At 38.5% G+C, this 12,563-nt stretch overlaps 1 protein-coding gene across 2 annotated transcripts in view; it reads right to left on the bottom strand.

Moving 5' to 3' along the window:
* The window catches only part of LOC128698799 (uncharacterized), a 45,990-nt gene that overhangs the window by 14,927 nt on the left and 18,500 nt on the right, over positions 1-12,563 (bottom strand). For both annotated transcript variants that reach the window (XM_053791190.2, XM_053791191.2), the window contains exons 4-5: positions 3,103-3,263; positions 1,969-2,212 (exon numbers count right to left, since the gene is read on the bottom strand). In XM_053791190.2, coding sequence (XP_053647165.2) covers positions 1,969-2,212; positions 3,103-3,263 — 405 coding nt within the window. The remainder of the gene's footprint in view (positions 1-1,968; positions 2,213-3,102; positions 3,264-12,563) is intronic.

Genomic DNA, 12,563 nt, shown 5'->3' with positions numbered 1-12,563 from the left:
CCAAGTGCCACATTAGCTAGGCTGTGATGAATATGTGGGCTAGCAGGCTGCCGGTAGTAACAACTTGGTCGATTACGCAAGCACCAGACAAGCTTGGCTCAAGGCCAGGCTCTGAGAATATGAAAACTCTCAAAAGACTCCAAGGATATATTTAATTTCAACACAACGAGGCAGGGTGACCTAAAAATAAAAAATTAAAGTTTTCCTTTTAAATTCAGTAATTTATACAGAAGAGGTTACCAGCCTCTTGCTTCCGGCATTTAAGTCACCTCTCATGACACGCATGGCTTATGAAGGAAGAATTCTTTTTCCATTTCCCCATGTGTAGTGTAACTTATGTCACATTACACATGCATGTACATGCATGTGCAAGTAGAAGTAGCAAGACATACCTGAAATTTTGTACATTTTTGAGACAGAAAAAAAGACACCAGCAATCCTACCATGTAAAACAATTACAGGTTTCCATTTCACATTCATGTGGCAGGACATAGTACTTTCCTGGGTGGTTGCTATCTACCAACCTACTACCTAGGTTTGCCTCAGATTATTTTATTATATCCATGGTGAGGTGCTAAATCTGTAGGGGTCATACTGTGCATGGGAAATGGGATGTTATCAGATTTGATCCAAGAAAGGGAAAGGTAACTCCAATTGTTTGAATCAATAACCCTTCACCACCACTAAGCCACCTACCAAATTCTTAATTAAAGAAGTTGCCCATCAAGTGATGACTTGACAGAAGTCCAGATCACCCTATTGGATAGGGTTTTCCGGCCTATAAACAACAAAATACAGTAGACCCTTGAGTTACAATAATAATAATATGTGCCAGAAGACGCATCATTCTTCAAAACTACCATTACTCATATCCTAAGTTACATGATTTTGTGGTAATTTGTTCCAAGACTCCAGAAGTGCAACTTTTACTATGCCTTGGTCTTGGAAAGTTGGTGGTGTGGTGGTGGGGAGAGGGTGGAGAAGAGGTTACTGGTTGGTGGTCGGGGAGACGGTGGTGAAGAGGTTACTGGTTGGTGGTGTGGTGATTGGGGAGAGGGTAGAGAAGAGGTTACTGGTTGGAAGAAGCTCCTTTCAGCTGCTGCCTCTTGAAAAACCTGTCCAGAGTTGTTTGTTTTTCTCACTTTCATCTGAGGCTATTAAAATAAGATAAAACATTATCTTCTAAAAACAAAGGAAGTGAGTTCAGGTTATTTATATGTCTGGGTGCTTTCTTCTGATTCTTTTCATATTTTCCCAATGTAAATAATTCCTGAATTTCTGCAGCTGTTATCCTATGGTCATCTTCCTCCCCACTGTCCTGATCCATCTCCCCTAATTCCTGGAGTCCCTCTGTTGTTAACTCCGTTCTGAAATAACTCCTCCACATCCTTTTCATCAACATCCAGACCCCACTGCCTCACCAAGAGCAACAATCTCCTGGTTTACATTCTCCTCAACCTCAAATCCTTCAGAGTCATAGGTGACTGATAGCCACAATTTCTTGCTTGATCTTTAGAGAAACTGCCTGTTTACTGTGCACTTTAGGGATCATGACTTGGTAACACCAAAGATGGTATGATTAAATCACAAGGGTAAATAATCCAGATCTTGTGCAGGCAACACACATGGCTGCTTCAAACTGAAAAGGAAACATTATACTGTAGCACAAACACTGACACTGACTGAGATGCTACCCCAGAGACATTCATTCCTATCACTGACCGGCTGCTAAGCCACCCCCACTGATGCTCCTATTGGCTTGGACACTGCCCAAGAGGCAAGCTACCACATCACCTGCTAGCTGAGGCCCACCCCCTTGCACCGACCATCATATGCGTATCGTATGTCAAATTTTTCATTGTGACTCAAAACTCAATTCCTTTATAAGCAGTAAACTGTGACTCACAATTATCACAACTCAAGACCATTGTAATAGTCTGAAAGTGGTGTAAGAAAAAAAGAACTTACCTCATAAGTTCATCAATAACAATGAAGTTGGTATGTTCCGTGCTTGGGGCAAAATAAACAATATCTCCCTTTTCTATCTTGTTATCCTTTATATGGTCAGCGGAATTGAAACGAACCACATAAAATGGTTCTTGAACAGGGCCAAACACATCAAACACTTGTCCAAGTGTTCTCTTGCCATGATCCAAAAAGAGTACAGAGTCCAAATCAATGGCAGGGATCTTTGCAAAGGCTTCCACCACAACTGAAAAACACTTTTGTTACTATACTTCATAATATTTATTTTTCTTTGTAGTAGCTGCATACCAGCTCCTTGCATTAGACACTAGCCAACATTTATGGCACTCATGGCTTATGCATAAATTTTAACTCACTTCCTCATGGAACTGGAAAGGAATTGCTATGGGATTACCTAACGTTAATGTGAAGCAGTTAGTGAATAAAAAAAAGTTGTCTTACAATTAAATGACTGAAGAAATATTCAAGTAAAGGAGTTTTCTTCCCTACAGTGTGACTACTTTCCAGGAGCCTAGCCTGGGGTTAGGCTTACATGTTAATTGCCTGTTTAACCAAGCTGTTGCTGTTAGCAACCCACTGCCCCCACAACCTGGTTGATCTGGTATTTGGCACAGGCAGTGAAAATTATATGAGTGAAATGATAACCATTTACTGTATGGGTGAAATTATAACCATTTAATGTATGGGTTAAATGGTAATAATTTAATGTATGGGTGAATTGATAACCACTTAACCCGTAAACGGTCCAAGTAGATCTACGCTCACATGTGTAGTGCTACAAAAGTAGATCAAAGTTTTTTTTTACACATTTTCAAATGTAGAAAAACAAAAAGAATATCTACTTTTTTTACATACTTTCAAATGTTGAAAAAACGTATATATACGTTTGGACCGTTTACAGGTTAATGTATGGGTGAATTGATAACCACTTAATGTATGGGTGAAATGATAAAAATTTAATGTATGTATAAAATGATAACCATTTAATGTATGAGTGAAATGTTAATCATTTAATATATGGGTGAAATGATCATTTAATATATGGGTGAAATGAAACAGGAAGAACAAGGTATGTGGAGAAGACAGTAAACACACACACTAGATCTTCTCACTAACCTTGCTGCTCAACAGTGTTGAATACTGTTCCTATGGGGACAGCCTTTTCCTCTGGCACAGATATGTGTAAGTCCTCGATGGGTGGCAACTCATGTAGCTGCAGTTCTCCAGGAGTGACCAGAATGTTAAGCTTTGATGCAGGTTTCTTCTGCACCTGATGTCTGATAGTGGATACAACACTATGTTAAATAACCAATAGTTACCAGGTAAAGCTAATAAACTAAGGTATATTATCATCAGAGTTATACAGCATCTGGGGAATAGGAGGTAATCAAGTTTCATCTAAGGAAGGAAAGGGTAGCTCCATCAAGCTTGATATAAGGAAGGAAAGGGTAGCTCCATAAAGCTTGATATAAGGAAAGGGTAGCTCCATCAAGCTTGATATAAGGAAGGAAAGGGTAGCTCCATCAAGCTTGATATGAGGAAGGAAAGGGTAGCTCCATCAAGCTTGATATAAGGAAGGAAAGGGTAGCTCCATCAAGCTTGATATGAGGAAGGAAAGGGTAGCTCCATCAAGCTTGATATAAGGAAAGGGTAGCTCCATCAAGCTTGATATAAGGAAAGGGTAGCTCCATCAAGCTTGATCTAAGGAAGGAAAGGGTAACTCCATCAAGCTTGATATAAGGAAGGAAAGGGTAGCTCCATCAAGCTTGATATAAGGAAGGAAAGGGTAGCTCCATCAAGCTTGATCTTAGGAAGGAAAGGGTAGCTCCATCATGCTTGATCTAAGGAAGGAAAGGGGTAACTTCATCAAGCTTGATCTAAGGAAGGAAAGGGTAGCTCCATCAAGCTTGATATAAGGAAGGAAAGGGTAACTCCATCAAGCTTGATATAAGGAAGGAAAGGGTAGCTCCATCAAGCTTGATCTAAGGAAGGAAAGGGTAGCTCCATCAAGCTTGATCTAAGGGAGGAAAGTGTAGCTCCATCAAGGAAACGGTAGCTCCAACTCCTTAGATCAAGAGTCCTTCACCAACATCAAGGCATTCTACTTGAAGTGTTGTAAATTACAGTCATTCACATAAAACAAAAACCCACAATACCATGACTGGAACAATACACAAATAACCCACACATAGGAGATACTTATGATGATGTTCGGTCCAACTTGAACCATTAACTAGTCACATATTAACACTCGAGGGTAAGGGAGCCAGGACACGAGGGCAGAAGTCACGAGTTTCTTTCTCCTATGTGTGGGTTATTTGTGTACAGTTATCCACACTCTTGCATTACATTATTTTTTTTTTAGAGCAGTCTCCACAATTTAAGAAAGAGTCTAGTTAGAATTTGTATGGATTATGCTGACTTGCTGAATGCCACCAACTATGACCTGTACTAAAGCCAAGATGTCAGTGAAGAAAAGCATTTGAATCTGGAAACTAGCAAAACAAATAAACCAGCCCATTCACTGTACAACTCTAATACAGGATTCTCCAAATTACAAACACCCCCAGTTATATTTACCCACACTTATAAATGGACACTAAACTAGCAAACATTTACAACTGCCGAGAGACAGTAAGAATGTATGAAACATAAGTCAGCCTTCGTACTATTATTTTTAGAAAATAATAGTACTAAAGTGAAAAATCAGGAATGCAACTTGTTTATATGTTAAAGATTTCTTGTATCCAAAAACTACAAACTTCAATGGCAAAAAAAAAAAGAGGAGGAAGTATAACAATAATAGATTATATAAACATTGATCAAGATAACCCAAAAAAGAAACCAGACATCCACGTAATAAATAAGTTAAGGTATTAAAAAATCAACAAGGCATAATAACCCAAAGAAGAAAAAGCCATTCACCATCACTCATTCCATAGCTGTTTTTTCAGAAATGGATGAAGATCATAATTCAAATAACCCACCAATCAACAACATCCTCACTCACTGATCGGAGCTATGGAGCTGAACACACACACCAAGGCTGAGGGACTGACTACCTCGTATCTACATATCCACTCCTGCTGTCTCCTCTGTATTTCAATGGAAGAAGCCTGCTGAGGAGGCAGGCAATAAAGATATCAAATTGTTGCACATGAGTCTTACTCATCTACTTGTCAGTATTGTATATCATTAACATAATGATTCCCAGCCATCCTCCATAGTGCTGACACTCTACTTCCCACTTTATGTCAGCCAGTTTCCTCTGAATCCCTTTGTACATGAAGGGGGTAGGTGAGTTTAAGTGGGGAGAAATAAATGAGATTAAGTCAGGAGCATCTGAGAGAGTTAGAGCTAAGGAAGGGGTAGCAATAATGTTGAAGGATCAGTTATGGAAGGAGAAGAGGGAATATAAATGTATAAATTCAAGGATTATGTAGATTAAAATAAGGGTCAGATGCAAAAAGTGGGTCACAGTAAGTGTATGCACCTGTAGAAGAGAAGAGTGTAGAGGAGAGAGAGAGATTTTGGGAGATGTTTAGCGAGTGTGTAGGAACTTTTGAACCAAATAAGAGAGTAATTGTGGGAGGGGACCTAAATGCTAAAGTAGGAGAAACATTTAAAGAACGTGTGGTAAGTAAGTTTTGGGTCCCAGGTGTAAATGATAATGGGGGTCCTTTGATTGAACTTTGTATAGAAAGGGGTTTGATTATAGAAAAAAGAGAATAAATAAGTATACAAGATATGATGTAGGGCATAATGACAGTAGTCTGTTGGACTATGTATTGGTAGATAAAAGACTTCAGTAGACTTCAAGATGTACATGTTTATAAAGGGGCCACAGATATATCAGATCACTTTTTAGTTGTAGCTACAGTGAAAGTAAAAGGTAGATGGGATACAAGGAAAATGGAATCAGCAAGTAAAACAGATGAAGGTTTATAAGCTAAAGGAGGAGGCAGTTAGGGTAAGATATAAACAACTATTGGAGGATAGATGGGCTAGAAAGAGCATAGGCAATGGGGTTGAAGATGTATGGGGTAGGTTTAAGACTGTAGTGTTAGTGCATTCAGCAGAAGTTTGTGGTTACAGGAAAGTGGGTGTGGGAGGGAAGAAGAGCAATTGGTGGAATGATGATGTAAAGAGAGTAGTAAGAGAGAAAAAGTTAGCATATGAGAGGCTTTTACAAAGTAGATGTGATGCAAGGAGGGAGGAGTATATAGAGAGAAAGAGAGAGGTTAAGAGAGTGGTGAAGCAATGTAAAAAAGAGAGCAAATGAGAGAGTGGGTGAGATGTTATCAACAAATTTTGTTGAAAATAAGAAAAAGTTTTGGAGTGAGATTAATAAGCTGAGGAATTCTAGGAAACGATTGGATTTGATAGTTAAAATTGGAGAGGAGAGTTATTAAATGGAGAGTCAGAGGTATCGGGAAGATGGAGGGAATATTTTGAGGAATTGTTAAATGTTGATGAAGATAGGGAAGCTGTGATTTCGTGTATAGGGCAAGGAGGAATAACATCTTGTAGGTGTGAGGAGTAGTGAGTGCGAGGGGAATTTCGTGAGGCAGTGGGTACCTAGGGATTGGCAGAGAGCATCCATAGTTCCTTTGTATAAAGGAAAAGGGGACAAAAAATAGTGCAAAAAATATAGGGGAATAAGTCATGACATCTCCACTGCCTCCAGCCTGCATGTCTGCTACACTCCCTGCATACCTGCTACACTCCCTGCATACCTGCTACACTCCCTGCATGTCTGCTACACTCCCTGCATGTCTGCTACACTCCCTACATACCTGCTACACTCCCTGCATGTCTGCTACACTCCCTGCATGTCTGCTACACTCCCTGCATGTCTGCTACACTCCCTGCATGTCTGCTACACTCCTTGCATGTCTGCTACACTCCCTGCATGTCTGCTACACTCCCTGCGTGTCTGCTACACTCCCAGCATGTCTGCTACACTCCCTGCAAGTCTGCTACACTCCCTGCATGTCTGCTACACTCCCTGCATGTCTGCTACACTCCCAGCATGTCTGCTGCACTCCCTGCATGCCTGCTACACTCCCTGCATGCCTGCTACACTCCCTACATGTCTGCTACACTCCCTGCATGCCTGCTACACTCCCTGCATGCCTGCTACTCTTCCAGCATGCCTGCTACACTTCCTGCATGGCTGCTACACTCCCAGCATGCCTGCTACACTCCTTGCATGCCTGCTACACTCCCTGCATGTCTGCTACACTCCCTGCATGTCTGCTACACTCCCTGCATGCCTGCTACACTCCCTGCATGCCTACTACACTCCCAGCATGCCTGCTACACTTCCTGCATGACTACTACACTCTCAGCATGCCTGCTACACTCCTTGCATGCCTGCTACACTCCCTGCATATCTTCTACACTCCCTGCATGTCTGCTACACTCCCTGCTATATTCCCTGCATGCCTGCTACACTCCGTGCATGCCTGCTACACTCCTTGCATGCCTGGTACACTCCTTGCATGCCTGCTACACTCCTTGCATGCTTGCTACACTCCCTGCATGCCTGCTACACTCCCTACATGCCTGGTACACTCCCTGCATATCTGCTACACTTCATCAAACTAACTATGTAATTAAGCTAACGTCTCCTCCAAAGTAAGAGCAAATATTTCTTATTTCTATATTAAAATGTAAATATTTCTTATTTATAAATTAAAATGTAAATAGTTTTTTATTTATAAATTACGTACATATACATATCGTTTGTGGATAGTGGTTGTGGCAGAAACCTCCTCCACCACTAATATGTACAGCTTCTCTCAGTGGCCATTATAAACCCAATAACAACACTTCCAGCACTTTCTCCTCACATATAATATGACATATTTTATTCTAGAGTATATATCATGTTTCTATGGTATTAATATTGTGATAGATAAATAAGCCGTAGAGTTGATAATAGTGTCATGTTGAAGTACTATTCTCTCAAGCCTCCTGACACCAGAAACAGATTAACTGGATTTCCATTATTTCTTAGGGGGAAAATTAAATCGGATAACGATAAAATCGGTTAAGTAGAATCTCTCTGAAACGGATTAAAATCGTTAACTGAGGGTCCACTGTACTCTCATACATTCCCCTCTTAGCTTCCACAGACAAAGTTCTTTGTCTCCACAGATTCCTAAGTGCACCACTCACCCTTTTTCCCTCATCAATTCTGGGATTCACCTCATCCTTCATAGACCCATCTGCTGACACATCCACTCCTAAATATCTGAATACATTCACCTCTTCCATACTCTCTCCCTCCAATCTGATATCCAATCTTTCGTCACCTAAAGAAATAGCTATGAGTTTGGTCAACTGGAACAATGGAATTGGCCAAAAACAGGGCTCAAAGTCAGCGAAATTGCCGATGCGTATATGTCGCCGAGACCGCTAACTTCATGGGACTGTAATTCCCTGAGTTTTTGACCAAATCTCATACTTTTGGTGTCATTACCATCGGGAAAAGATTCTCTATCATTGCATAAGAAATTTTTTTTTTTTTCCAAAACTTTTGCGACATAGAATGAGTTTCAGAAAGGGGCTTGCGACAGTCAAAGGGTTAAGAGTAAGACGGTGAGTAGAATAGCATATGAACAAGGCTTTAGGAAGGACAGGGGGTGTGTAGACCATGTGTTTGCAGTGAAACATATAGGTGAACAGTATTTAGATAAGGATAAAGAGGTTTTTGTGGCCTTTATGGATTTGGAAAAGGCATATGATAGGGATTCAGGGAAACCGGTAGGCCCTACTCGAGTCCTGGAGATGGAAAGTACAGTGCCTGCACTCTGAAGGAGGTGTTAATGTTGCAGTTTTATAACTGTACTGTAAGCACACCTCTCGCAAGACAGTGATGGAGTGAATGATGGTGAAAGTTTTTCTTTTTCCAGCCACCCTACCTTGGTGGGAAACGGCTAATTTGTTAATAAAATAATAACCATACTCGTTCTCCTATGACATATCATCTGACAGTAGACTGAAAAAACAGTGTGCATTAATACAAACACAGATACACATCCCACATGTGCATGCATGCACACATACATGTATATACACAAATACACATGCACACACACAAATACTCACGCAAACAAGTACATATACAATGACAAATACACACTCACTGAGAAATACGCATTCACACACACAATAGGTAATAACATACAAGTTACTATTCACATATATTAATAAAGAAATTGCCATTAAAATTTACCACTGTCTAGAGCAGAGGTAGCTAACCTTTTGCATTCCATGCCTCAATTTTTTCACTCTCTGGTTCAAATGTGCCATACAACACTTGTACGCCCATTCAGTTATTTAAAATATGTTTATATGGACATATTTAGCATTTTTACATAAAATTATTTAATATAAAGACAAGATAAACATTACTTACCTTAACAAGACTTTTGAGTCTACCTTGATTTCATCAAGTTTGTAATATCTGGAGTTAAATTAGTTACTGAGAGCAGCAGAGAATTCTTCAAATTTGAATCAGTCATTTGTGACCTTAGTTTGTTTTCAATAAATTTCATGGATGAAAATGCTTGTTCACATCTATACGTTGTTCCAAAATGACAGATATAACTCCGGGCAAATTTTCTCAGTTCTGGAAAATGTTCACAGGGTAATGATCGCCAAAAATTAATTACATATGAATATCAAAAGCATCAGGAACTGAGGGAAGCTCATCAAATTTCATTTTCAATAATGAATTTGTTTTCAAATCAATAAGTTCCATGTGTATGTTACTAGGCATCTTCAGGATTTTTTGTTCATTAAGTGAAAATGGGTAAAATCACTAGAACAACTTTCAAATGACTCTTGCAATAATCTGATTTTTTCAATATATTCTGTAAAATTGCCATTATTTTCAGCACATTCACTCAGTTCTTTTGAACGTAGAAACTGGCTCAAATCCTCATTTTCTAACTGAGAGGTATAAACAGCTTTATCTTCATCTTGAATGCATTGATATCATTGACTAAGCTAGGAAACAATTTGTTCGTGCCTTGCAGTTTCAAATTTAGATCATTGAGATGGCTGGTAATATGAACTAAAAATGCTAAATCAGACAAATTTGTTATCAGGAAGCTCATTCCTCTCTTCTAGAAAATTATGAGCATTATTTTTCAGTTTCCAAATTCTACTGAGAACCTGTCCTCTAGAAAGCCAGCACACCTTACAATGAAAGATGAGATCACCATATTCCAAATCTAACAATTCACAATATTCTCTGAATTCTCTTCTGTTTAATCCTCTTGCTCTAATTTTATTAACACATTTCACAACTGGTAGCATAACATGCTGCAAATTTAATGTTTTTCCCACACAGTGATTCTTAATGTATGATGCAGTGATATTTTAGTAGAGGATGACCTAAAAAGATTTCAAACAAAGTTACAGTCCGAGCTGCTTTACCTCTCATTGATGGTGCTCTGTCACTACAAACACTGATGAGCTTACTAGAATTTAGTTGCAGATTTTCTAGGTATGACTTTACTTTGTCAAATATGTCTCATCCTCTTGTTTTTCCATGATGTGACTCAAGACTGATAAGTTCTTCAAAGATGTTAAAATTATCATTAATTCCTTTTAAAAAAATGCCTAACTGGGCTACATCACATATGTCAGCAGATTTTCCAAAGCTAAAGAAAAGAAAGCACAAGCATGGGCAAGGTCTTTCAGTTGCTCAGATACATCATAAGAAAGTTCTTCAGTCTCGTAATTGTTTGCTTTGACAGAGAGATCCTGTCTACTTGTCTTTCAATATTTTTATCACCAAGACATCTTGCAAATATTTGGAGATAAGGCTTAATAATTTCTTCTCCATCAGATAAAGATTTCCATTTTTTAGCCAACACAAAGGCAACTTAATAGGATGCTTATGTCTTTACCAAACTTTCACAACCTTTTCAGGGTTGGTACGTTGTATCACGGCTTTGAAGCCAGTGTCGGTCCTGTAGTACAATACCATGAGCTCAGCTCACTCAGATTAGCAGTGAGCAGTAAATCTGGGCCTAGATATAAGAGATGTGTACACCACATAAACAAAATCCTGCAGCATGCAGTGCACGAGGAAAAAATCCTGTGACCGTGTTTTTGGTTTAAAACGACTTTTCAGTGTATTTTTGTATGGTTTTTATTTTATTCTTGTTTTTTGGTCTCATTTGATGGAAAGGAAGATATATAACAGAAATAGATATGATTTTGATTGGTTACAGGACTGCAAGTAGCTTGAAATTGAGTTCAATGTTTGATTTTTGCTGATATTCTAGAGGAGACATATGACATCACTTTTCCAATATGTGTCTAACTGGCCAGTCTAATATGCATTTAGGAATGCAGTGACATTATTTATACAATTATTACAATAATGCAATAGTCTGCATAACAGTAAATCTTCTCTTTTTGTATGAACAAAAATTCAAAATAGAAAGCAAGTGTAATATAAGAGGGGCCTGGAGACATAACTAATGAACAGAGAAAATGCTATTTTAGTGCCAAGAATGTCTGCACTGTTTATTCTGGACCCTATTTTGAAATTGGCATTTCTTGAATTTTGTGTGAAATTTGCCAAATAACCAAATTCTTATCACTTAATTGGGTAGTTTATATAGTTGAATGGGCAATTTCTTGTACTCAATTAATATAATGGAAGACATACTAGCAAAATAGTTAAGAATTTGGTCAAGTGGAACAATGGAATTGGCCTATAATCAGACTCAAAGTGGACGAAATTGCCGATGCATAAATATCACTGACACAGCAAAATTCGCAAAAGTGTAATTTCGTCAGCTTTCCATCAAATTTTGTACTTTTGGTTTTATTACCTACATAAAAAAATTCTCTATCATTTCAAAAGAAATTTTTTTTTTTTTAATTTTGCAACCCTGAGAGCAAATCTGAGAGCAGGGGTCACAACCCTGAAAGGGTTAACAAATATATTTTGTCCTTTTTCTTAATCACATACTCTTTCCTTAACTTAAGACACAAGCACTAACTTCAGTTTTTCTTCTATTTCACCCTGATATTTTTTATAGTGTCTATTAATATCATGTCTTCTATTATCTGAGAGAGTTTTCACAAATAATGCACATCCATTTTCTTGACGGACACTCATTTTCTCACTGTTCATTAAACTGATGCTTACTATCACTTTCTGTTTTTCTTTTGCTCATTTTCTTTTGTACTGTGATGGGTAACTGACTGTAAAAACAAAGCTTAAGTTTTGAAAGTACAAAACTTCAATTGTTCACAAAGAGCGAAGCACAACTCTAGAGAAAGTAATAAATGTAAACTGACTGGTAAAAACGTGTGATGGACTGCAGCCACTGCTGGTGCCTGGCACCTCAAAATCAAACAAGCATTAAATATACTCAATTAATATGGAACAACTCCTATATATAAGTCCCTCTTTGTGCAATGTCCCTGATAAGAGCAGAGCTCTATGTTTAGTGAATACATAGCAACTCATAAATGTGGTGTGGGTGTTCACTGCAATTTGTGCCTAGTTTTACTCACTGAATATTTTTTAACTGAAAACA

Source organism: Cherax quadricarinatus, chromosome 59 (genome assembly GCF_038502225.1).
Source record: "Cherax quadricarinatus isolate ZL_2023a chromosome 59, ASM3850222v1, whole genome shotgun sequence".
NCBI classification, from domain to species: domain Eukaryota; kingdom Metazoa; phylum Arthropoda; class Malacostraca; order Decapoda; family Parastacidae; genus Cherax; species Cherax quadricarinatus.
The sequence above is the reverse complement of the archived record's forward strand: the minus strand, read 5'-3'. Positions and strand labels throughout refer to the sequence as shown.